The sequence below is a fragment of the Spinacia oleracea genome, chromosome 5, assembly GCF_020520425.1.
Source record: "Spinacia oleracea cultivar Varoflay chromosome 5, BTI_SOV_V1, whole genome shotgun sequence".
Taxonomy (NCBI): Eukaryota; Viridiplantae; Streptophyta; class Magnoliopsida; order Caryophyllales; family Amaranthaceae; genus Spinacia; species Spinacia oleracea.
The window spans coordinates 34,642,365-34,669,228 of record NC_079491.1 but is presented as its reverse complement, the minus strand read 5'-3'; the positions used below and the strand labels follow the sequence as shown (position 1 = coordinate 34,669,228).

The 26,864-nt window shown below is 34.5% G+C and overlaps 2 protein-coding genes, 1 long non-coding RNA gene and 1 other non-coding gene across 4 annotated transcripts; all 4 read left to right on the top strand.

Annotated features, from left to right (window-relative positions):
- Nucleotides 1-4,990: 4,990 nt before the first annotated feature.
- Nucleotides 4,991-5,392, top strand: LOC110786953 (uncharacterized). The gene has a single exon (XM_021991538.2). The coding sequence runs from the start codon at nucleotides 4,991-4,993 to the stop codon at nucleotides 5,390-5,392; it is 402 nt and encodes a 133-aa protein (XP_021847230.2).
- A 3,871-nt stretch (nucleotides 5,393-9,263) lies between these two features.
- On the top strand, nucleotides 9,264-10,506 carry LOC110786949 (uncharacterized). Its single transcript, XM_021991534.2, has 2 exons — nucleotides 9,264-9,630; nucleotides 10,026-10,506. The coding sequence occupies exons 1-2, from the start codon at nucleotides 9,331-9,333 to the stop codon at nucleotides 10,290-10,292; spliced, it is 567 nt and encodes a 188-aa protein (XP_021847226.1). The 5' UTR covers nucleotides 9,264-9,330; the 3' UTR covers nucleotides 10,293-10,506.
- An 11,461-nt stretch (nucleotides 10,507-21,967) lies between these two features.
- Nucleotides 21,968-22,048, top strand: TRNAL-CAG (transfer RNA leucine (anticodon CAG)). Its single transcript has one exon. It is a non-coding gene; the product is annotated as a tRNA-Leu (tRNA).
- A 590-nt stretch (nucleotides 22,049-22,638) lies between these two features.
- Nucleotides 22,639-23,804, top strand: LOC130460666 (uncharacterized). The gene is made up of 3 exons (XR_008920614.1): nucleotides 22,639-22,770; nucleotides 22,855-22,902; nucleotides 23,642-23,804. It is a non-coding gene; the product is annotated as an uncharacterized lncRNA (long non-coding RNA).
- The last annotated feature ends 3,060 nt before the right edge of the window (nucleotides 23,805-26,864 follow it).

Below are 26,864 nucleotides of genomic sequence, written 5' to 3'. Positions count from 1 at the left end.
AGCGCTCGTCGTACGCACAACAGCGCTCGCTGCGCGCGAGCGATCGATGCTTGGCGCAGCACTCGTGGCACGCGAGCTTACGCTGGCTGCGCGCGAGGCTCCGCACGCTTGCGCGAGGCAGTGCGCGCTTTGGCGCAGCTCGCTTACTGCCCACACGCGACTGCTCGTGCCTTGCTCTCGCCCTCGCCCATTCGCCCATTACACACAGCCCACGACACAAGGCAGGGATGCTGCCTTGTGCTCGTGCACCATGGCCTTGCTCATTGCATTCGTACCGCATGGGCGACGAGCTCCCTTGCTCGTCGTCACATGCCCGCACTATACAACGCCCCTTAAGGGTAACACGTAGCGTCCATTGCTTTGTGCGTGCAAGTTATATGAGCGAATCGCATAAAAATTTAAAATTTATATTCAAAATTAATGACAAATTAATAAATAATATTAATTTCATAATTTTAGGGCGAAAAATCAAAAATTTATTATTCAATTGATTTCTGATTAACATGGATTCAAGTCTAGGTCATAAAAATTTAAAATTTAACATAAATTTACAATTTTTATGGTGGTTTTTAATCATAGGTATCTAATTAAATTATAATTAATTATGAAAATCAAATTAATTCTAAATTATTCTAATTTTCAACAAATTAATCATAATTACAAATTAGCTTGCATAATTAACAAGGCTAGGCATTCAAACTTGTTAAACATATACAGTAGGTCAATCAAAAATTCAAGATTTATCAACAAGAATCGCAAATATTTAATTTAACATCTTAAATTTACGAAATTTTGCATTCGAAAAACTAAAACCTCCGAAAAGTCATAGTTAGGCTTCGAATTTGAGAATTCTGGGTTCGGCCGAAAAATACTCATTTTGTCAAAATTTTAGAATGCCTTTTACATGCGGAATTGACACAAAAATCACTCGATTTGGATGAGTAACGAAGGAACTGCCAAAAAACTGCGTACGTATAATTAAATAAACGCAATTTGCAATTAATTAACAATTACGAAAATTAATCACCCCTTTTAATTCTTGCAAATTTGTAATACTTAACCATGTTCATGCAATTTAGATTATGAAAATAATAAGAGGCTCGTGATACCACTGTTATGTTATGATACATATGACAATTCATAAATCATGCGGAAAAACCATAAAGCCAGGAAAACAAATTATTTACACATAATCATTCAGCATAGTTTAGATGCATACACTTTGTTGCGTGCCTTCCCTAGCTGCGCCCGAACCGAACAAGAACAAGTCTTTAGGACTCCAAGTGTCGTCCCTCCGTAGATAGTCCACAGCACGTCCGGATCCGCCTTAAGATTGACCAACTAGAATCGCCCTTAAGGTACTACTTATTTTCGGCTAAATGGGCAAGAGTTATGGCTGATTTTTCTGCTTAAAAATCCTAGCTTTGAATACTTGAAAACTTGTGTATAAAAAATGACCCTAGGCCTTTATTTATAGAGGTATGGAAAAGGAATTGGAATCCTATTAGGATACTAATTTATTTAATTAGAATCCTGCTAGGACTCTATTTAAATAAACTTTATCTAATAGGTTTAGGATTTAATCTTTTATCAAATCCCGATAGCTTTAGGATTCGCACACGAGCATCGCACGAGCACCGTACACCCGCGCAAGCCTTGCGGCCCACGCTGAGCGCACAGCGCTCGGCCCATGCTTCTGTCCGCGCGCGCCCATTGCTTCGGCTGGGCCTGGCTTGCGCTGGGCCTGGTCGAGGCTTTGGCGTGTGTTGGTGATGCGTGTGGCTTGCTGGGCGATGGCCTGGCTTCGTGCTGGGTCTTCGTCTAGCGAGCCTCGTCCGATGCTAATTTGTACGATACGCTTTCGATTAAATTCCCGATTCCGGAATTTATTTCCGATACGAACAATATTTAATATTTCCGATTCCGGAATTAATTTCCGTTTCGAACAAATATTTAATATTTCCGTTTCCGGAATTATTTTCCGATTCCGATAATATTTCCGTTTCTGACAATATTTCCGTTTCCGGCAATATTTCCGATTCCGGCAATATTTCCATTTCCGATAATATTTTCCGATACGTACCATGTTTCCGTTTCCGGCAACATCTACGACTTGGATAATATTTATATTTCCGATACGATCCATATTTTCGTTTCCGGCAATATCATCGTTTCCGGAGTATTCATTTCTTGCCTGTGACGATCTCAGCTCCCACTGAAACCAAGATCCGTCGATTCCGAATATCCATAGATGGAGTATTTAATGCCATTAAATACTTGATCCGTTAACGTACTATTTGTGTGACCCTACGGGTTCAGTCAAGAGTAAGCTGTGGATTAATATCATTAATTCCACTTGAACTGAAGCGGCCTCTAGCTAGGCATTCAGCTCACTTGATCTCACTGAATTATTAACTTGTTAATTAATACTGAACCGCATTTATTAGACTTAACATTGAATGCATACTTGGACCAAGGGCATTATTTCCTTCAAGCAGCACATGGTGTTTTTGTATACCAGTACCACCAGTCCACCACCAACAACATGGAAAACTAGAAAGCCTTAAACACTAGTGCATTTATGAGTGAGCTTTATGATGCAGGCTAAGCACAAATCGACATACCCGACAATCTCTTTTCCAACTGCATTTGACATTTGAATACAATAGAGTGTCAGTTGACCATGGTGAAATATTATGTCTGAATAACCGATTAATTAATCAATAATTGAACTTTTAACCTTAGAAATTGAATTCATATACTGAGTAACGGTTTCAGAAAAAAAAATCGATATTCAAATCCACATGCTACTCCGTATCAATCAACAACATACCCAAAACCCCAAATTAATTCGTAAAAAGATATTAATGAAATAAAACATACCAAATCACTTATTAATGTTGCCCGCCCAACACCGGATTTTATGGTGAAATTCGACCGTCAAAACTCCAGATCTGGAGTTTTCATGGACTAATTCGACCATTTGAATACGTATCCGTACCGCGTGACAGAGTTGGTGTCTGATATGTGTGTTTTAAATAGAGTTTTACCCCCGTCCCTTAGTACTCTTATGCGTCAAATGAGCTCTTAGGAGCCGGTTTTAGTACTAATATGTGTTATTGAGTATGCCTTGAGTTTTAGGATTGATTAGTGAGAAATTGGTCTTTTTAGACCCGTTTCATGATGATTTAGGCCTCTACATGAACCCGAGGAAGTTCGGGACCATTATCGTCAACTTTCGGGAGCCTTAGATTCGGGAGTTAGACTCGGTGATATGGGCGAAGGATCATCACTTTTGCAAATCGCCTTTTGAGCTAAGGGCGAAATGCGAAGACCGGGCAAAATGAAAGAGATTTGAAGTCATCGCTGCGCGCCTGATCGGGCGGGCTTCCCCGGTCCGGGTCGGGCGGTCATCTAGGTATTCTGTGAGCCTTTCGCAAACCGCCCGATCGGGCGGAATTCGGCCCGATCAGGCCGACTATCGAGCACATCGCCCGATCGGGCGACGCCAACCTCTAGCGTATTTCGCGAGTTTTATTTCCGGTTTTTGGCTTGTATTTTGGGCGAACTATAAATACTAGCCCTTTTACTTGTAGGAGACATCTATTATTCTAGCATTGTTACTTAGTTTTATTTTAGTTTTTTCTCTCTAAATTGTTCCAAACACTTAGTTTTAATTTCAATCAAAGCTTTAATTTTTCGTTCATCCTTTCGTTCTTCATTTAAGTATTGATTTCTATTTCACTTTATTAATCGCTTTTGATCATGTTTTCCATTATATTAATTGCTTTGTTATTTGTTATCATGAGTGAGTAGTTTAATTTCTAGGGTTTAGGGGATCCATAAATGCATGATTGGGATTAATTGTGGACATGATTAGTTGATTAATTAATTGTAATTTCTATAGCTTATTATTATTGCTCGTCAATTCTGTTAGGCCGGACTAATTTGATTTGAGTTTGATTAACCTTAGATTATGCGCCGAGAGGTATAAATCTGATGTTTTTGATCTGTGGCTATTAGATAGGAATTATTTCTAGTACATAGCGAGAGCCTGCTAGTTGTTTTATCCTAAGGAATTCATAAGATTCGAGAGATGCATGTTTTCCTAGTTATGATTGTTAATTGATTGTTATTGTCCCTTGCCCAATCCTGGTCTGCATTTGTGGTGAACCGCTGCCCTAGATTCCCTTAATATTGTTATATTCCATTTTGATTATTGCCTTAGCTTAACATATAAACCAATCCAAACCTTTTGTTACCGGCAGTCTAGATTAGTTAATTAATAGTAGAAAGAACACTGTTTCCCTATGGATTCGATCCTGACTTCCCTTGCTACCTAGCTAGTGGACTTAGGTTTATTTTTGATAAGGTGATACGACTGAAGCCTGTCAGTGTCAGGGTTAGATTTGTTGGGTGGTTTTGGCCGATTCGTATGGCGTGACTAGTGGTGGCGGTTGGGGTTCGTTGACGAGGTAGTGGTGTAGGTGGCTTCTCTCTCTACAACCTTTCTCCTTCAGTCTCTACTCTTCTAGAATTTGTTTCTCCTGACCCTCTCTTTGGAATCATCGACATGAGGAAAAAAAAAATTAATCAATATTATTTTCAAATTCAAATTTATATTTGACTTTAAAATTCAGTTGAAAATTTGGTGATGACATGGCAGTGGGGCTATATAAAAGCAAATCAGAAACCAGGGTATATCCACTAGTCTTACCCACAAGGTAAGTGTGTTTTGCCCGGCGAATGTAAAAATTAAAATGATGAAACAATTTAGAAGGGATGAATGATGACTTTATGAGTGTATGACCTATCTTCGAAAAAACATTAAATCCGCAAGCCCATATAAATTTGTTATTTAATTACAATTCATAACACCCAAAAGCCCACCATTATCATAACACCCAAAAGCCCACCATTATCATTCCCCCCCTTTCTCTCTCCAAAAGCTCCGCCATATACGGTGGCTCGGCAGTCCGTTACACTGACCATGACAACGGCAGCAGTTCGAAAGGCGGCATACGAGTTACAGCTACACATATCGATCAAGTACATAACAGCAAATGTGATGGACAAAAGTAACGGTAGCTTAGTGGCACAAGTGTCGACAATAGAGCATGCTCTCAAAAAAGCTTTCGAGCTTGGGCGCACCACTAAGAACCCTCAGGCTGCAGTGGTGGTCGGCGAAGTCCTGTCACGGCGGCTCAAATTGGAGGCACTCAACCGCCAACACCAAGGTTTGGAGCATGGAATCTACGCCAATGTATATAAATTGGTTCAGAAAAGGGGGGTCCTAGATATGTCTGCTAATGCTAAAATTGTTTGGGCAATTGTTAATTCGCTTAGAGAGAATGGGATTAGGATTATTGTTCTTGATTGTGGTGATTTGTGATGTAAGTTAGCGGATTTTACCACTAAACAAGCTGTTTCCATTGTTGATTTGAAGAGCTTATTTGGTTAAAACCGCTCATTTTATAAAGCTCCTATACCATGTACCCCTATTTAGCAACAAGAGTTTAACGTTTAATGGTCCATTGTTTGCATTAGTAGTTAGCTGATTATCTTTTTGTTTATAAGATTTGGTTGTGAATTTGATCATGGGCGGACCTATATGGTCCTTGAGGGGGGGTCTTGGAGGGGGTTCAAGGGGACCCCATTATTTAAAAAATAAAAAATTGTTAAGCTGATACTGAGGTAATTAATTGCACTTGAATATTAAATATATCAGTAGTTAAATTATAATAAACACAATGAAATGTACTTGTAGCTTATTGGTTGCTTGATTACTACTTCATCCGTTTCTTTTTTATCTTTACGTTTGATTTTTTACACGTTTATTAACGACTATTAATGTACATTGATATTCTTCTATATTTTTTTTTTATTTAAACAAGATAAATTACATTTATTTATAATATTTTCACTTTTATTAAAATTCTAATATTGGGAAAATGAGAAGATTTTAATAATGGAAAAGTGTGAAAATTTAAATGACCCAACGAATTTAATTGGTTAAAATAATCATATATTGGACACAAAATTTGATAGAATATTAAAAAATTTATGTGATAATATAAAAGAAAATGTAAAGAACATTTCGAAACAACCAAAAAGGGAAACGTAAAGAACAAAAAGAAACGAAGGGAGTATGTTGCATATGAGCATCGGATACCTAGGTTCGAATCCCAAAAAGAGGATATTGAATATATTTACGTCTTCTGTTAGTGTGAATAGTGTAAAAAACCAAATGGTGCGACATTTAAGGAACGGAACAAGTATTTTTTTTTCTTTTGTTTGCCTTTTACTTATCCTTTTTTTATCCTCTAAATTTTTCATGTCCACCCCACCCTTTGTTGGTCGTTTTTTTTCATCACTTTTATTTATTCATTTATTATTTTGTTGTTTCTATAACGATTCATAATTTTGCTTTTACAAATATATAAAATATTAGTAGCATTATTTTTTTCTTCAAAATGATTTTGTAATTGGCATAAGATATAATGTAAGTAATGTATTTTATACTCCATTTTTATACACTTACATTTGCATGTTTATTTGAACGTTCAAGAGGCCTATTTATATAATTACAAATAATGCCCCATACATTGAAAATGATGTTCCTATTATTTTCATTAGTGTCGTTGTGTGCAATTTGTTCAGCGACAATTGTAATAAAAAATCTCCTTCAAAGTATGAAAACTTGTTGTGTACACTTATATTTTTTTTCATTTTATTCGAAATCGCGCCAAGTTGACCCTGTAATTTGGATTAGGTATTGAGTTTAAATGTTATGAAACCCAAAAATTAAAGTTCCTAAATCTTCCACATATTTTATTATAGTGTTTATAATACTTTAACTACTCACCTTTCAACTTTAACTCCCTAAAATGAGCAAATACGAGAAATTATAAAGCGAATCATAATTTTTTTTTGGACCCCCATTTGTAAAGTCATGGATCCGCATCTGAATTTGAATAATTGTTTATATAAATGTGTATGGTAACACTTAGCTTGCTGTTAAAAGTTGCTGGCTATTTAATTGTGTAAATATTTTATGTTTATGAATTACTATGTAACATAGTTATGGAGTATTTTTTTGGTGTAGAAAGAGGCACAAGTGCAATGCGACAAATGGTGTGGACAAGATTCAATCTTAGATCTTGGGTACCACCCCTTCAAAACATTATCAATTAAAGCTTCGTTCTATTCAACTTATTTTGGCCCTGTTTGGCAATTAGCGGTTAGCGGTTAGCTGTAGCGGATTATATTAACTGATTTAACTAGCGGTTTCGTATTAGCTTGTTTGACTAACTGATTGTATTAGCTGATTGCATAAAAGTGTTTGGTAAATAACGGATTGCAATAGCTGTTTGATTGTGTAAAATGACTAATAAATAGATTAATCATTTTTCATGAATAAGAATAATATACTTGTATATTAGTTTCTTATTTGTTTAACATTTTCCTGTTAATAAGATGTGAAAATACTATAAGTCTTAACAAATAAATAAAAATAAATCCTTAAGATCCACATGCACTGATGCACAACCTCTACGAGACACATACACCAATTTTTTTGGAACATTAATATCACTATTATTACAAATTAACAATGCAAAAAGGAAAATTAAAAAAATGATAACCCTCATTCCTAAGCCCATATTCCTAGTCAAGTTCACTCTTCACACAAACTACCAGACCCCCTTTTATTGTTTATTTGTTTTCTCATTTTCTTCAAAAAGTTCCTTTTAGCTCTCTAGTTCCTCCATCTGCCATTGTCATCCTGGTCCTCCTCCATATGACCGATCATGAATTGAATCAACATGCAACATAGAGCTGAGGTAGATGAAGCAATATTACGTTGGTTACTTTTTTCCCCAACAGTTTATCTAATCATTTGAGTTATCAATTTTAATTGTAATAATTTTTATACTGAGTTTTTCCCATTTCGTGTGGGAATTGGAGATGCCTGACAATGAGAAATTTGGTACTCGTCTTATTTAGGGAAATTATTAATCTGGTATGTGTGTTTTTTAAGAGAAATCAATTTCGCATACGAAGTATTTTTGAGGGAAATTAACTAGTATTTCCTTGAGGGAATTGGGAAATTGGGCTGTTTTTTTTTTAGTGTTGGGCATATATGTAATTAGCAACAAATATTGGAGCCTCTATTTGCTAAACGCTGGGATGAGAAGCGTCTCCAATTTAGGGGATTTGGGCGAATCAACTAACCAAAAACGCTACTTACCAAACAGATGCAATCAGCGGATTTCAATGGTCAAATCCTCTAACTTGGCTGAATCCTCTAGTTTTAGCTCAAACCGCTGAGTACCAAAAGCAGCCTTTGTCTTAACTTATATTATTTGAACTTATCTAAACTTATATTATCTGAACTTATCCGAACTTATTTTATCTGAAAAATACTTGTCTAAAATAAACTTAGTTTTGTGTAAAAATGTCTGAAAATTAAAAACTTATTTTTTCTGAAGTTAACTAAACTTATTTGAACTTAACTTAGCTTAACTTAACTTATCTGAACTTAACTTAGCTTAACTTAACTTATCTGAACTTATCCAAACTTATTTGTCTGAAATAAGTCAAAATAAGTCGAACAAAACAGAACCTAAGCTAGTTGACATCCACAGATATGGAGTATTTTATAATTACAAAAAAAAAAAAAATGACCAAAATATATTCGTTGGAATAAAGTCGTTGAGGTGGAACAAGAGGATAGAGATTAAGAAAGAGAAAGAGAGAACCGAGATTGAGAAAGAGAAAAGAGAAAAGAGAAATGGAATGAAGTCGTTGGAATGGGCCAACAAATGAAGAGATTTAAGGTAATAATTCACAAAAGTCCAAATATTAAGATAGTACTCCTTCCGTCCCGAAATACCCGACCCGGTTTGACCGGCACAGAGTTTAAGGGACTTGAATTGACTTATTTAATTTAATAGGTAGTAGTTGATAGTGGGGTATTATTTTAATGTAGTTAGTGGGAGGTGGGTTAAGAGGTGGGGTTGGGGGGAGAGTAGGGGTTGAATTTTTAATTCTTTTTTGTATGGAGTAGGGGGTAGGTGGGTTAATAGGAGTGAAGTGAGAAATAATATAATATTGTTAGAATATTTTCATTTTTAGAAACAGGTCAAGTATTAAGGGACGACCCGATAAGGAAAACAGGTCAAGTATTTCGGGACGGAGGGAGTATTTTACCAATTTTCCAAAATTAAAATCGCAATCTTTCTTGATTTTTCGAGAGTTGGAGACACCTCCCCCAATAATAAATCGCACCAAATAAATAACCATCCTATCAATACCTTTGGTGACAAATCAATGGCAAAAGCATTTACATTACCAATACCACGTCCACAACCACACTCAGGGAATCTGAATCAAATTCTTTACGCCCAACTAAATCAAAATCTCAAAATTTTCGGTAACAATTGTATAAATAAACTTAATTATAATGTCAATTATGTAAATGCTACAAGATTCACTAGTATTTTAGCTACGCAACTTCCTTTTCGTTCTTTGCTTCATTTGCGCCGATCTTGTGTACCTTCTCTTCGGTTTTCGGTGATGTCTCAGAACGATGAACATGGGGCAACAATCAATCAAGATACCACCAAAACGGTGAGAATGATTACTGAAAATTTGTTTCGGTTTAATTCTCAGTTTTTCTTTTTGAGTAATTTGTTGCTTAATTGGTCGGTCTTTGTGAAAGTTTGATTTGTGTTGGTGTTATTTTCTGGGTTTTGATTTTTGTTCTTTTTGGGTTATGTTTGAGATGAATTGGTTAACAATTGGTCTCTCTATTTGATGGGGTTTTCGGAAATTTTGGTGGGTTGATGAAAAAAAGGTATACTTGTGAATTTGTGATTGATTAGACTGCTAAATGAGGAAATTTATGTTTGGATGAAACATTAGTGTTAGAATTGATAGGATAAGATTGAAAATGATTTTGGCATAAATTGAGATTTGGGATGTTTCATTTTTCATGTTTGATCTTTCATCTTTGTTGTGGGCAGATAAGATGTATGATAAAAGGTAGAGTTCAAGGGGTGTTCTACAGGAACTGGACGATTGACAACGCAAGACAATTGGGTTTAAAGGGATGGGTGAGAAATAGGAGAGATGGGTGTGTGGAAGCTCTATTTTCAGGCAACAGTGAAATCGTGGATGAGATGTTGCAGCGTTGTCGGCGTGGGCCGTCAGATGCTATGGTGACTGCCCTTAATGTTAATCCTTCAAATGAGGACCCTGGATCAGGTTTTGAACGTAAACCCACTGTATGAGCTTACTGTGTATTGTATATATACCCTGATGGAGTATGTTTTTGCAGAATATACTCTTATTTGTCTGCTCATGTAGGCTTGTAACCTTAGCTTATGCAATCTTAACTGTTTAAGAACCATCAACATGATACTATACATTGAAGACTCTGGTCTGCAACTGGACGTTTTGTGTTATCTTCAATTCAAAAGAAAATGTGTTAATTCTGTTTTCATACGTATATCCTACATGATTCTGCAGTATTGCTCGGTTGTATATTAGTGGGAAGGATTCTTCAAAGCATATGCAGGTATACTGGCACCAGATTTCCATACCGGATATGGTGTCCGAGCTATGGTGTATCACTTGTGGAGCGCTCATTAACGCCTACCCTGGCTGCTTTTCTCACAAATATCAGTAATGAGTTAAATGACTGACTGATAAGTGATATCATTTACTTTCCTTCTGCTAACAAAACAATTTCCATAGAATATAACCACGATACCTTCATTTGAACTGCTTGTGGATGCTTCCTACTTCCATGTCCCTGCCTCTGTCCTGTGCTTGTTCGTCATCGTCTCATATTTTTATCGCTGGATTCTTTTTCATCTCAAATTCCATGGTTGCATCAAAATTGGTCTAACAAATTCATAATTGCTTTTTTCTCTCTTATGTATTCCTTCTTGGTGCGAGGAGTTATCCGTCTCTTAAGCCTCTAAGCCTCTAACTCAAGCCATAGCATTAGCAGTTAGCACTTTATTTGATTTTAGGGACAGAGGGCGTTAGCAGTTAGCACTTTATTTGATTTTAGGGACAGAGGGAGTAAGAAAAATGAGCTACTACCTTTGTTCCACAATACATTTCACGTATTCTAACATGTTTTTTTAGACATTAAATGCGTATAAATAAAAATTATAAATAGTTGATATTTGAAAACCTCGCATTGATACGAAGGTAACAAGATTACTTAACTATGGTTTTTCTTACATAATGGTGAAAGAAAGATTGTCAAAGTTGATTGATGAATAATGTCCAAATGAGAAATGAGAAATGAGAAATGATTCGTGTATTGTGAAACGGAGGTACCGAGTAGTATATTATAAGGGTATTTGAGTAATTTTTTACTATTGTCCCAATCTATTTCTCATCACTATCCAAACAAGTCAATTGGGGAAAATATCAAGGATTTCCACTCACAATTCTCTTCCCAATCTCACACTCTATTCCCCAAATTCCCATTCTCACGTACCAACCGCCCCCATAAAATTTTGAATAATGAGGTTGATCAGTTCGATATGAAGGATACATTAACTTTTTGAACATATTTTTAACGACCACCTATTTTGTCTGAATTTAACTGAATTTTATCTGAACTTTTCTGATTATGAAATAAACTTATTGGTATATGAAATTGTATAAAAAGAACTTATTTTTCCGAAATTTATATTATCTAAACTGTAAAATAATTCAAAATAAGTTGGACAAAACAGAGCCTAAATGTTTTAATTCCCTGCTTCCTTGATTGGTGGAATTTAGGTGAATATTGTACTTTATGAGCATGAATGGATTTTGGGATTTTTTTTATTAGGTACCCCTGTGGTTTTAAAAAATGTACACCCTTTGTTCCTTTTTGTTGTTCCCCTAAAAAATATTGGGTGGTTTTTAAGAAAACTGGAATCTTGGTTTGTATTAGAATATGAATAATGATTGGGCGTTAGAGTAATGATTTGGTGTAAGAGATTGTATATTAAAAAAATAAAGTAAGAAGAGAGAAAATATTAAAGAAATAGAGAAAAGGGAAGATATTTTATTAAAGTATTCCAAAAATCAGAAAAATTCTGATGCACATGGGGCAAGTTGACCCATCTGATTCTTACATGGACCAATCAGCAATAAGTTTAACATGTTTCACGGTTTTTTTGGTGAAAATTTGCCCAAATCACAACACTTTCTATTTTCCCTCCAAAAGTTTCCCAAAAAAAAAGGAAACATTACACAAATTTTTCCCTCCAAAATTTTGAGGGGTGTGAAAAGTGAATTCCCTTTATAAGTAGGGTCACTTTCCCCACAAAAAAACAACCAAATTCTGCCTCGCTTAAAGTTCAATGAATACAGGGGAAACAACAAAATCTCTGCCTCAATTCAGCAATAAATAACAAAAAACAGGGGACTTAAATAGCTTCAGATCAAGAGGATGACGATTTCCTCGGAATTTATGATGATGACGGAGATGGCATTAACTCTGATTCTGACTCAGAGGGTGATGAAGATGTTGCTGACTTGGTACAAGTTGCTGAAGGGGTACAAGATGCTCATGAATATGGGGACTTTGAGCATGTACCAAACCTCAATGAAGATGTACAACATGTACCAGCTGAAGGTGGAATTGGACAACATCAAAATGACACAACAGTTGGTACCAACATTCAAGAGGTACCATTTCTTTTTTATTTGAACATCCCACCACCAGAAGAAAATGCATCATCTCAACATCATCAAACAGCAACACACGCACCAAATGATCACAAGCCTAAGACTCCAAGAATAAACAATGAATTAAGGCTAGAAATTTTGTTGTTCTTCCTAAGTAGAAAAATTCCAGGTTCAGAAACTCTTTTGTATTGGACAGTAAAGGCATCAGTGATACATTTTGGATACATCAGAAAAACCATAGGAAAATTATGGAACATAGCAAAGAGACAGAAGTAAGCAATGGATTCATATATTTTGGAAAGCAAATATCACAACTATGTCAGGAAAAGGATTCAAGTCACATATGATTGTATTGCATCAATAGGCATGGGGGACATAACATGCATTAGAGATCTTGCAAAGATGCTCAATTTGGAACAAATAACAGTTTGGAGGTTGGTGAAGAGGAAAATTATTAAGCCACACTCAAGTCCCTTGCATCTAGGCATTTCAGAAGAATGCAAGATGGCAAGGATGAGGTGGGTACTTAGACTGATAATGAATTACACTATACCACAAGAACCAACATATTACAGCATGTATGACTTCATTCATACTGATGAGAAATGGTTCTATCTGACAAAAAAAAAAGCAGAGAGTTTATCTTGCAAACAATGAACCTTATCCACACAAAAGTGCAAAGTCAAGAACTAAAATACCAAAGTTCATGTTCATGGCAGCAGTAGCAAGGCCAAGGTGGGGTGAAGATGGGCAGTGTGAATTTGATGGCAAACTAGGCATATTTCCATTCACAAATGCAATTGCAGCCAAGAGAACATAAAAAAACAGAGTCAAGGGGGACAATTGAAACAAAGCCCGTGAAGTCTGTCAATCAAATAGCAACAAGGGCCATGATGATCAACAAGTTAATTTCAGCAATCAAATAAAAGTGGCCACCACATGAAAGGGAAAATGTCATCTACATTATTCAAGACAATGCAAAGGCACATATATTGCAAGATGATCCTGAATGGCAACAACACTACCAACAAGATTGGTTCACTTTTGTGTTGACTCAACAGGCAACAAACAAACCAGATTGCAACATATTGGGCCAGGCTTGAGATTTTTCAGGTTAATACAATCACTTATGCACAAGAAAATGCCTAAAACAATGGAAGACTTGAGTGGAGCAGTGATTGATTCTTTTAATGAACTGCATCCTAAGAATGTATAATGTGTGGATGACACTACAACTTTTTTCGAATGAGATTCTAAAACACAAGGGCAACAATAACTACCAACTTCCACACAACAAGAAAAAGATATTAGAGGATGAAGGCAATCTGCAAGAGCAAGTCAAGGCACCAAGGTGTGCAGTCAATGAATGCATACAATTGTATGATGAATGGAAAGCAAACATTGAGGCAACGAGAAAACAAGTAGATAACTTTTTGCGTTTTGGGGACATGTTCTGAAATTGACAAGTACAAACATTATGTCACTTTTGTAAGCTTGAATGCAAGCATAACATGTAGGCAAAACATTTTGTAAACAACATATCTTTTGGAATATTCAATGAATGAATTTCATGTTGTTAATCTGAGTTAAGTTTGTTTTCATCTTTGGTTATGACAGACAATTACTTGCATATTTTATTCTTTATTTCACTAACCCTTCCCAATATGCTATCACCCCTCTCAAAATAATCAAGGCAACATTATCATGAATGAGCAAGGCATGAAATTAATCAGAATGACATGAAATGAAACAGGAAGGCATGACATGAAATGATTCAGCAAGGCATGAATTGAATCAGGAAGGCATGACATGAACCAGGAAGGCATGATATGAATCAGCAAGGCATTATATGAGTCAACAAGGCATTATATGAATCAGCAAGGCATTAAGTAAATCAGCAAGGTAAGCAATGAATCAGCAAAGGCATGCAATGATTCAACAAAGGCATGAAATGATTCAGAATGACATGAAATGATTCAGCAAGGCATGAAATTAATCAGAATGGCATGAACTGAAACAAGAAGGCATGAAATGAATCAGAATGGCATGAAATGATTCAGCAAGGGAAGAAATGAAACATATTGGCATGAAATGAATCAGAATTGCATGAAATGAAACATATTGGCATGAATTGAATCAGAATGGCATGAAATGAAACATATTGGCATGAAATGAATCAGGATGGCATGAAATGAAACATATGGCATAAAATGAATCAGGAAGGCATAAAATGAAACATATTGGCATGAAATGAAACATATTGGCATGAAAATAAACATATTGGCATGAAATGAAACATCAGTTGGCATGAAATTAATCAGAAAGGCATGAAATGAAACAGGAAAGCATAAATGAATCAGAATGGCATGAAATGAATCAGCAAGGGAAGAAATAATTCAGCAAGGGAAGAAATGAATCAGAATGGCATGAAATGAAATATATTGGCATGAAATAAATCAGGAAGGCATGAAATGAATCAGAATGGCATGACAACCATCAAAGCATGTGGGGTTTCAATCTCAACTTAGTTGACATAATCAAGACTACATAAGCACATGTGAAAATAGGAATATAGGGTTTCAATCTCAGTTTAGTTGACATACATCATTGACCATTTTGTTTCTGAATTTATCACAACCTTGTCATCCTTTTACCAAAGGGAATACATGATCACATTGGCTCATGTGAAATGACATTTATTCCCTTTAGCAAAAGGAAATGGAGGACATTTTAAGAAACATAAATCTCAGATTATCAACAATTACATCATTGAATATCACTAACACCACATTACTAACATCACATATCGATCTCAGAATGTCCCCGAGCATCACTGGCACAAACCCTATCCACTAACACTTAGCTCCTGAAAGGCATCAATGATGCTAATGGTGCATGCATGTTAATCAAAGAGTGGGTTTGAGTCTCAGCAAATAATGACTCATCACAGATAAAAAAAACAATATTCAGCAAGGCATGAAATGAATGAGAAAGGCATGAAATGATTCAACAAGGCATGAAATGAATGATCTTGTTAATGGTGCATGGATGCCAACTTATAGGACTCACTACAAGTCATTCATCACGTGGGACATATATGACTCACACACATGGGACAATATCATATTAGTTGATTAGTTAAAGTAATGTAGGGTTTCAATCTCAGATTTGTTGATTTACATCACTAATCAATTTGTTTCAATATTTTCACAACTTTAACATCCTTTTTCCCAATGAAATGATTGATATTCACTATTGATCATGTGAAATGACAATCACTCCGTTGGACAGAAGGAGTTAAAGGACATTTATTAAAACAGAGTTCTCATAATATCAACAATTACATCATTGAGTATCCACAACACCACATTCATACATGTGAAGCACATAAGGGGACATAGGAATCATCATGGATCAAACATAAACAATTGTTGTAATGTTATGGTGGTTCTCCCGAAGGGTATTGAGAAATTGTTAACTATCACATTGGATAGTAAACAATCACTCAATCCCCTTCGAAGACCCACCTAAAGACTAAAAGTCATTCATGCAAAACAACAATATTGATCTCAAAATGTCCCCAAGTATAATTGAAACAAATTCAAACTACAAACACTTAGCGCCTCAAAAGCATCATCATTGATACTAATGGCAGCATGAGTGGTTGTAGTTAATTGGACTTGTTTCTTTGCATATAAAAGACTCATCATCGATGACACACAACAAAGGAACTTAAGGGGACAATTAAAAACTCAGTAAACAAGACATGAATTGCCTCCACGGTCTAATGCCAGTTTATATGTGAAGGATTCAATTGTTTTGTTTCCTAACACATTAAAACTTGCAAAAGACCGAAAGCCAAAACAAATCAAGTTAAGGGGAGTTTTATTAAACAAGACTTCAATTGCCTAAGCAATCTAATGCCAGTTTAGATGTGAAGGAATGAATAACATATATTCCTAACACATTAAAACTGGCAAAAGATCGCAAAGCCAAAACAAATCATGTTAATATTGATCTCAGATGTCCCCAAGCTTCACTGAAGCACACCATGTTCACAAACCATTAGCACACAAAAGCCTCAAACAACCAATGGTTGGATGCTAATGGCGCACTGTGGTTTATGAAACATGGATAGTTTCACAGCATATTGAAAGACTCATCACAGACCACGCAGGGACATACACACAAACCCTAAGCCAATTATCCTAAAGGGACATACAGTGACATCAAGCGTTCAACAGAAGGACACATTACGAGGGGACTTTACTAATTCAATTTATTTCACACAATTCAATTCATTTCATGCCTTTACTGATTCAATTCATGTTTTATTCTTAAATTCACTAACCCATCCCCATATGCTTTCTGCCCTCTCATAATCACCAAGGCAACATTATCAGCTAACCAACATGATCAACTAACCAACAAACATACGTTACCATAAAACAGGGGACATTCAACATGCTAGCCATAAAACCAGGATGATCCGCTAGACAACATACCACAACATCATAAAAATGAAACATATTTATTTATACCAATATCACAACATCATCATCCAAACAACAACACCCCTGGCCAGCAGCATATCACATTTGTTGGCATCCACCTTATGACTCCACAACTAGCCAATATATAATAAATTTAATAGGAAGAAAAGGAGACTGACTTATCTAAGCATCATCAGATGCCGAAGCCGAATTTTTTCCAAATCAACATTCTTCGAGTAAGGATAAGAAGATGAACATTGCCCGGGAGACCCATCAGCAACACCATTCTCATTTTCACACTCTTCAACATAAACCAGTTCAAAGGAATCAGACCCATTTGGTTCCTTGCAAGCAATAGGGGACAAACAAGATGATTAGTATCATCATATTAAACAGGGGACGCAAAAAACCCAGAACAAAGTACTCGATTAAACACAAACAATTTCAGATCAAAGATTAAAGCGTATGGACATGAACATATTTCAGATGTTGTCATTTTAATATCATAATCAACGAATCAATCCCAACAAATAACACCAAAATCCAGATTCAATCAATAATATCCAAAATAAATTCCAATAAAATCCCAAATAAATTCCCATATCATCAGATCGACGATTTTTACACATGCAAATGAAGCCATATCAGATTTCGTCATTTTAATATCATGATCAGCGATTTAATCCCAACAAATCACACGAAAATCCGGATTCAATCAATAAAATCCCAAATAAATTCCAAATAAATCCCAAATAAATTCCCATATCATCAGATCAACGATTTTTACACATGCAAATGAAGCCATATCAGATTTTGTAATTTTAATATCATGATCAACGATTTAATCCCAACAAATCACAAAAATATCCCGATTGAGTCCAAAAATTCCCAAAAATTTCCAAATATTATAGATCAACGAATTTTACACATGCACATGAACAAATATCAGATTTTGTCATTTTCATATCAAAATCAGTGAAATAAACCAAACAAATCACAAATACAACCCGATTCAATCCAAAAAACTCCCAAATAATTTCCAGAATTTTACACATGCACATGAACCCATATCAGATTTTGTTATTTTACTATCATAATAAGCGAATGAATCCCAACAAATCACATAAAAATGTCGATTAAATCCAACAATTCCCAAAAAAGTTCCAAAGATTTCAGATCAACGAAGTAAACACATGCAAAAGAATTTGAACCCTAATATTTTCATTTCACCCACGAAAAAAGAAAAAAAAATCGAAAACAATCAAATTTTATAGCTCATCATCTTCTTCAGCCCCGAAAAATCGCAGATATGAGGGTGTGGGCTTCCGATCGTTGTATTTTGACTCAACCTCCTCCCCTGGATCCACTTCCCTCTTCTCAAACCATTCTTTCAGATAGTTACGAGTACTTGTATTTTCTTTTTGTGCCATCATCCCATTATACAAATACTCGCCGGAGTATGAATGCTCATTGTTGGAACAATGACAGTTTGATCCCCAATCACAGTTGGGATCAGGAATTCTTTGGCCCGAAGTACCCAAAAAAGACTGACCAATAGATCTAGAGGAAGACGAACCCATTGATAACAAGAAAACCCTAAAGATCTCTTACTTTTTTCTCTCGATTTTTTCGAGAAAAATCAACTCGCAACACCGATAAGGGACAAAAACAGGAGACAAAAGGAGAGGGGATCTGGTCGGATTGTTATTCCGATGAGATTATATGAAAAAAATGGGTCGAAAATCCTTCAAATCTGAGAGATTAGAAGAGAGAAACAGAAAACAGAGGCGAAAAACTCTAGGGTTTCCGAAGAACAGAGCAACAAAATGAAGAGAGAGAGAGAGAGAGAGAGAGAGAGAGAGAGAGAGAGAGAGAGAGAGAGAGAGAGAGAGAGAGAGAGAGAGAGAGAGAGAGAGTAAAATGAGAGAGAGAGAGAGATAAATCAGAGAGGTGAGGTTGTGAAATGAAATGAGAGAGGGAGTGAAAGGGACGGGGTATAAAGGGGATGGGTTTGGGGTTATGGGGAATGATAAAATAATTAAATAAGGGTGGTTGGGAAATTGGGGGTGGGAAAAGGGTTGAATCTTAGGGTTTTTTGGTAAATAGTGGAGAATATTACGGTAATTTGGTAAAAAATCATGGCAAAAAATAGTAAAGATTCAGTAGGGAACAACAAAAAGGAACGCCAAAAATAAAAACGGGAACAACATTTAGGAACGGAGGGAGTATGAGGTAACCCTTTGTTTTTCAAATTGCACCTGGTATACTTGAGAAAAAAATCTCATAAATTTCCACTGTTGTTAAACGAACGTTAACCCCTGTTACCATTCAAAGACCATTGTGTCCCCTTATGTTGAGAAATGGCACCATAACTCCAAAAGTAGCTAAATCCTATTTTAGAAACTTCACACACAAAAAAAAAAAACCATTTTCTATCTCCTCTCTTCCTCTGCCGGTTAATTTTTTCGTCAACCTAGCTACCTGAAAATACTCAAATCCAAAATTGGTTAAAACAAAAAAATATGGGAAAATTTACAATTATGAAGGATAATTGGAGTTTTCATAGACAATGGTATGCTACAACCAGTGGCGGTGCAGGATTTGCTCGTTAAGGGTTCGGAATCCTCGGGCGCATATAATAAAATCATAATCCAAAATCCAAAATCCAAATTACAACTAATAATTCGTGGGGCACATTTTCTATTGCAATAACGTTAAAAAGTTTACAATTGAACTCGACGAGTTTTCATATTTTGAAAGCCATCTATTACATCATCATCCTTAAATAGAAAAAAAAAAAAAGAAAAGATCTTTCTCAATAAGAGAGGAGAGTAGAGTTAGGGTTTTAGAATTTTAGGAATTGGGGATTTTGGGGGCTGTTAGAGTCTAACAGCAGTTAGAGTCGTGGGATGTTAAGAGTTGTTGTTTTAGAAAAAAAGAAAAGAAAAGGAAAAGCCGAAAAAATCAATACATGGAATCGAATCATGTATTAGTGAAACTAAAACCACTGCAGTGCCTTATTGTTTGTGTCATGTAGCGCGTTAATAATACTTGAAGTTTTTATTTTTTAATTAAATCTGCCTGATTTTTCTTAGCTAGTAAAGGGTTCAGTTGGTTCAACTGAACCCTTACTAGCACCGCCACTAAATCTAACCGTTGGCCTTTGTTTTAATTAGTGAAACTAAAACCACTACAGTGCCTTATTGTTTGTGTCATGTAGCGCGTTAAATAACACTTGAACTTTTTATTTTTTAATTAAATTTGCCTGATTTTTCTTAGCTAGTAAGGGTTCAGTTGAACCCACTAAACCCTTACTAGCACCGCCACTGGCTACAACATACTATCGTGTCAAACAATCGACTATTGTCGTTTAATTTCGTTGTTCAAACATACATTGCTGGTACTTAACGTCCATTTAACAACAATGACAATTCATGGCTTTTGATGTATCTCAAGGGTGCTAGGTGCGATTGGAAAAAATAATAGGTAATTCATACATTCTTTTAAATCACGGGGTATCATGAAAAATCACATGAATTTATACCGACCTCATGTATATGAGTAATTTGTATCAAACGTGTGGCGTATTTATGAAATCATAAGAGTAACTGGTGCATTTTTTCGAACCACGAGGGGGTCCCTTGTGAAAGAGCCCTTTAACAACATTCCAATCCGATTGGTAAATTTGGTTTAAATTAGAATGTAATAGACTTTAGCCCGTGCGATGCACAATTTCTATTAAATTGTTACGTTAAAATAAAACTCCTACATATATGATATATCAACTACTATATTTTATACATTAGATTAAATTAATTTTTTTATTTTAGATTTATTTTTTAATTATTATAGTGTTTGATTTTGGATGAAATTGTATATAAAACAATATTAATAATTATTTAATAAAAATATTTACGTGGCACCTAATTATTTATCTACGTGACATTCGGCTTTTTAATTCAAAAATAATTTTGAAGTCTTATTTTTCATTGGTTGAAACCATTAGATTTCTTACGTGGCCCTCTAATATTGGATTAATGTTTGATTTTGGATTGAATTTTATTTAGATTAGTGTTTGATTTTGGATGAATTTCATTTTAGATTTATTTTTTAATTATTAGAACGTTTGATTTTGGATGAAATTGTATATATTAGTAATTAATTAATTAATTTAAATATCCACGTGACACCTAATTAAATATCTACGTGGCACTCGATTTTTTTAATTCAAAAATAAATTAGAAATCTTATTTTTCATTGACCGAAACCATTAGTAATCTTGGGTGGCGCTCTAATATTTCAGCAAATATACCTCCTTTATATATGTATATTAGATTTTAGCCTTTCCCTTGTTTGGCCAATTGGTTCCAGACTAATTTGACAATTAGACCGGATATATAGGTTGCATTTTATTTGTTTGAAAATATATTTGGTAAAATTGGTTGTTAAATATTACTTTGTATTAACAACTTCAAAAGCCCAAATCACAACCCAAAAAGGTAAAAGCTACTTCAAGCTAATTTTTTATTCTGACTTAAAAGTCATCTTTTCGATTGTCTGCTAAAACGATTTACCAAACATAATTTAGCGTTTGACCAAACCAAAAATTAAAGGCCAATAAAAGTCGTTTACGAATCTAAAAGTTCCGACGTAGGACTCCCTCGTTCCTGCCCCAAACGAAGTAACAAGCTAAAAGCCTGGTTAACTTCAGCCTAAACTTCTTTGTTCAAAGCAAGACATTATTAATATTTTGGTGCTACATATAACATAATGTCAAGATGGCCGAGTTGGTCTAAGGCACCAGTTTCAGGTACTGGTCCGAAAGGGCATGGGTTCAAATCCCATTCTTGACAATATAAATCTTTTTTTTGGTTTTTTAAAACACTGTGTAGTACACCATGGACTTGCCATCAGTTCGGGGTTTTGGCCGGACCGATTTTTCCTTAATAAAATATAATATAACCTATTTAAAAACTTAATTATCTCTTTTCATATGTTGTAAATATTACTATATTGTGATATATTTTATTTTAGCTTCCAAATGAAGCCTTAAACAATTAGTTTTTTTTTTTAGCTTCTAGGAGTGTGCAAAAATTGGTCCGGACCGACCCAGACCGGACCGAAGGCAATTGATATGGTCTTTGGGTCGGGAAATATCAATTTCCGGTATGCGGTCCAAAACCCGATTTTGGACGGGGTTCTGGCCGGACCGATTTTTCCTTAATAAAATATAATATAACCTATTTAAAAACTTAATTATCTCCTTTCATATGTTGTAAATATTACTATATTGTGATATGTTTTATTTTTACAAAAATTTGAATAAGACGGACTGACAGCGTCAGACGGGTGACGTGGCAGCGCGGGTCGTGACGCGGGTCAGGACGCGGGTCAAATCCGAATCGGGTTGAAAACGGTTATTTTTTCGGGTTTAGTATAAAAGGTTTTCTTTCCCACGTTTTTGCCCATTTTCAAATCACTGTTCACTTTTAGAGAGAGAAACCGCCGAGTTCTTCCATTTCAGGAGAGAGAAAGCTTCTACTCTTTGATCTTCTCTTCGATTTCTTCAATTTCTGTAAGTTTTTTGCATTTTCACTTGTTTTTCTTTGTTCGTGTGTAGTTCTTACTGATTTATCCTCTTTTTTTTCGTTCGATTTAGGGTTTTGAAGGTGTGATTGTGATATTTTCCGATTTACTTCAAGTTTCGGTAAGTTCTTTCTATTTTCATCTACTTTTTGTTCAATTTTGTCATCATTTGATGTTCGTTTTGTTTCTTACTGTTTTTGGTTTTGATTTAGGGTTTTGTAATTGTGATTTGTGATAATTTCGGTTGTTCTTCATTTTCGACAATATTTTTGAAGTTTTGTTGTCATTTTTTCTTCTTTTTGTTCAATTTTGTTATCATTTGAAGTTCGTTTTTGTTTCTTACTGTTTTTGGTTGTGATTTAGGGTTTTGTAATTGTGATTTGTGATACTTTTGGTTGTTCTTCATTTTCGACAATATTTTTGAAGCTTCTTGTCCTTTTTCCTTCTTTTTGTTCAATTTGTTCATAATTTGAAGTTTGTTTTGGTGTTTTTGTTCAATTTGTTCAATTAAAAGTTCGCTGATAAATAGTTAGTTTTTTAATCAATTAGTTAATTATTTTTACCAATTAGTTATTCTTTCAAAGCAATTAGTCATATTCTGACATTCATAAATCAAGTATTAAACGAATTAGTTAATTTATTTAATTTCAAACTTTCTTGAGCAATTAGTTCACTTTTTTGACCAATTAGTTAATTGCATAATCCAATTAGTTAACTATTTTAACCTGTTAGTGAAACATTCAAAGCAATTAGTTACACAATGAAATTGTTTTGTTTTTATTGCTATTTATACTGCTTAGGTTCATTACACATTCTTTTTATTTGCGCATTGCAATATATTGAACTACATTCATTTATAGTTTCAGTTCACATAATGAGGTCAAAAAATGCAAACAAAGCATCTGATTATCACGATGCTGGGAAGTCGAGTCAAGATGTTGAAGGCAGTTCAAGGCCGACTGAAGATATTCCAGCTAGTCCAAAGCTGAGTGCAGATGAGAGGAAAATTGGAAGGGGGCCAAAGAAGTCGAAAGTTAAACTAGAATATACGGAAGATGGCGGGGAAGTTGTAGAGTTGGATAGGTATAACTCCTATCTTTGTAACTGTTACTTATCACTATTTAATTAGTTGGATAGGTATGACTATTTAAAAATTGATTTTGCAATTATCATAACTTATTTTACATTTAGTGAACTTTTTGCATAATTTAGTTAAATTTTGACTGCAATTAGTTAAATATTTTTCAGTAATTAGTTAACCTTTTTTAAAAAGAATCTTTCCACTAATTAGTTAACTTTTTCCACTAATTAGTTAACCTTTTCCATTAATTAGTTAACTTTTGACTGCAATTAGTTAACTCAATAATTAGTTTACTTTTGACTGCAAATAGTTAACTTTTTCCATTAATTAGTTAACCTATTTCATCAATTAGTTAACCTATTGCATGATTAGTGAAGTTTTTTTCAGTTAGTTAACCTATTTCATTAAATAGTTAACCTTTTTCTTCAATTAGTTAACCTATCTTTGTAACTGTTATTTATCACTGTTTAATTAGTTGGATAGGTATGACTATTTGTTATTTATTTTTAAATTAATTACTTTTGCTTTGAAACAAATTATTTTACCTATATGAAGTAGTTATGTAATTAAAATAATTAGTTAACCTTTAAACACAATTAGTTAAATATTTTTCAGTAATTAGTTAACCTTTTTTTTAAAAAGAATCTTTCCACTAATTAGTTAACTTTTTCACTAATTAGTTAACCTTTTACATTAATTAGTTAACTTTTGACTGCAATTAGTTAACTCAATAATTAGTTAACTTTTGACTGCAATTAGTTAACTTTTTCCATTAATTAGTTAACCTATTTCATCAACTAGTTAACCTATTGCATGAATAGTGAAGTTTTTTGCAGTTAGTTAACCTATTTCATTAAATAGTTAACCTTTTTCTTTAATTAGTTAACTTCTTAAGCAATTAGTTAAATATTTTCATTAATTAAATTCTTTTGTTTTGTGTAGGGGTTACAAACTAAATTGTAGACCAGAGGCGTTGATTAATCTTCTTAATTCTATAAAGAAGAATGATAACAAAGTGAAAGCCATTAAAGAGATTGGTTTTGGTGGTTTGTTGAGTGTTCGACTTCATGAAGTCAACACACGCCTTGTTCCATGGCTGCTTCAACATTTTAATTGTGTTGGTCATATGCTCCAGTTTGGAGAAACACAAAATGTTCAGTTATATGATTATGATGTCTATGACGTCTTTGGCTTGCCATGGAACAAGGATTTTGATGTTCAAGAGACGCCAAGAAAGCGGGTTGAAGGAGATGCCAACCATGAAATGATTCAAAGATGGAATGAGAAGTTCCACAAGAAACCAACTGTTCAGGCACCCACCTTGACGGAGTTGGAATCTTTTTTGAAAACAGATGAATGTGGAGATTATTTTAAACGTGCCTTTGTGGTATATGTTTTAGGTAAAAATTTCTAAATTAATTATGCTCAAGTTATTTACCTTTAACAGCAAGTATATAGTTCACTATTTACATTAATTAGTTTACCTTTTTTTATTAATTATTCTTCTTTTTTCATTAATTAGTTCATTTTAATAATTAGTTTACCTTTTTTATCCATTAGTTACTGTTTTCATCAATCAGTTAACCTATTTTACATTTAGTTAATTTTCTTCATCATTTAGTTAACTTTTTACATTAATTAGTGAACTATTTTTATGAATTAGTTAACCTATTATCTTATTGATTTCTGTAATTATCTTATTGTTTTTATAGGTGTATTTTTGGCTCCTACGTCTAACCGGTTGTTAGACATCAAGGTTTTGAAGGCTGTTGAGGATGTTTCACAGATTGTGAAACAAAATTGGTGTAAATACGTGTTAAACCAGCTTGGGTTTGCTGTCGAGAGGTGGAGAGCGAGTGTCAAAAATGACAAGGTTGGTGGCTGTGTTCTATTTTTGGAGATAATTTATCTCCAAAGATCGTTATTTCGGGGTGTAGTCCCTCCTAAGGAAATCTCACTTGTTCAACATTGGAATGATGAACAAGTGACTGAACGTCTGGTTTCCGAAGAGAAGATGGGTTTTGGGGTAGCTTTGGTTGATATAACCAGCTATCCCGTGTCTAAGACTTTTGCTGATTTGTTAGGGGGTCTTAACCCTATCAAACTCGAGGTTCCTGAAGCTTCTGCTGCTCCTGAAGCTTCTGCTGCTCCTTCTGCTTCTGCTGCTCCTTCTGCTTCTGCTGCTCGTGCTGCTTCTGGTGCTCCTGCTGCTTCTGCTAAACCTTCGGAAGGTGCACCGGATAATTCCCAAGCTGATCGAAGCAGGATTATTGAGTTTCAAATTCCGGAAAGTCTTCAAACAGATGCTGAAATTCAAGCTACCTGCGATGATGTAAGTCATGATAATGTTCATATTTATTTTTGTTCATATTTAATGAATCTTTTTAATAGTTAACCTATTTTGTCAATTAGTTAACTTTTGTTATGAATTAGTAAACCTTTTTATTCAATTAGTTAACCTGTACCATCAATTAGTTAACCTTTTTATGAATTAGTAAACCTTTTTATTCAATTAGTTAACTTGTACCATCAATTAGTTAACCTTTTTTATGAATTAGTAAACCTTTTTATTCAATTAGTTAACTTGTACCATCAATTAGTTAACCTTTTTTATGAATTAGTAAACCTTTTTATTCAATTAGTTAACCTATTACAATAGTTAACCTTTTGCTTAAATTAGTTAACCTTTTACAGCAATTAGTCAACTTTTTCCATTAATTAGTTAACCAAGTGTTATTTGTTTTATGAATTAGTTACCTATTTCAGCAATTAGTTATCTTATTTCATCAATTAGTTAACTTATTTTTTAATGAATTTTTTCAATCTTTCATCATTCCATCAATTAGTTAAGTTATTTCATCAAATAGTTAACCTTTTCCTTTAATTAGTTAACGTTATACAACAATTAGTTAATGTATTTCATCAATTAGTTATCTTTTTTTTTTGTGTGAAGGAGTTCCTATTTTGCAATTAGTTAACCTTTTTTATGAATTAGTAAACCT

Bases quoted from the DNA above. Each gene is read 5' to 3' on its own strand.
- LOC110786953 (XM_021991538.2), top strand. From the start codon at position 4,991: ATGACAACGGCAGCAGTTCGAAAGGCGGCATACGAGTTACAGCTACAC.
- LOC110786949 (XM_021991534.2), top strand. From the start codon at position 9,331: ATGGCAAAAGCATTTACATTACCAATACCACGTCCACAACCACACTCA. The intron at 9,631-10,025 runs GTGAGAATGATT...TGTTGTGGGCAG, and splicing joins ATCAAGATACCACCAAAACG to ATAAGATGTATGATAAAAGG.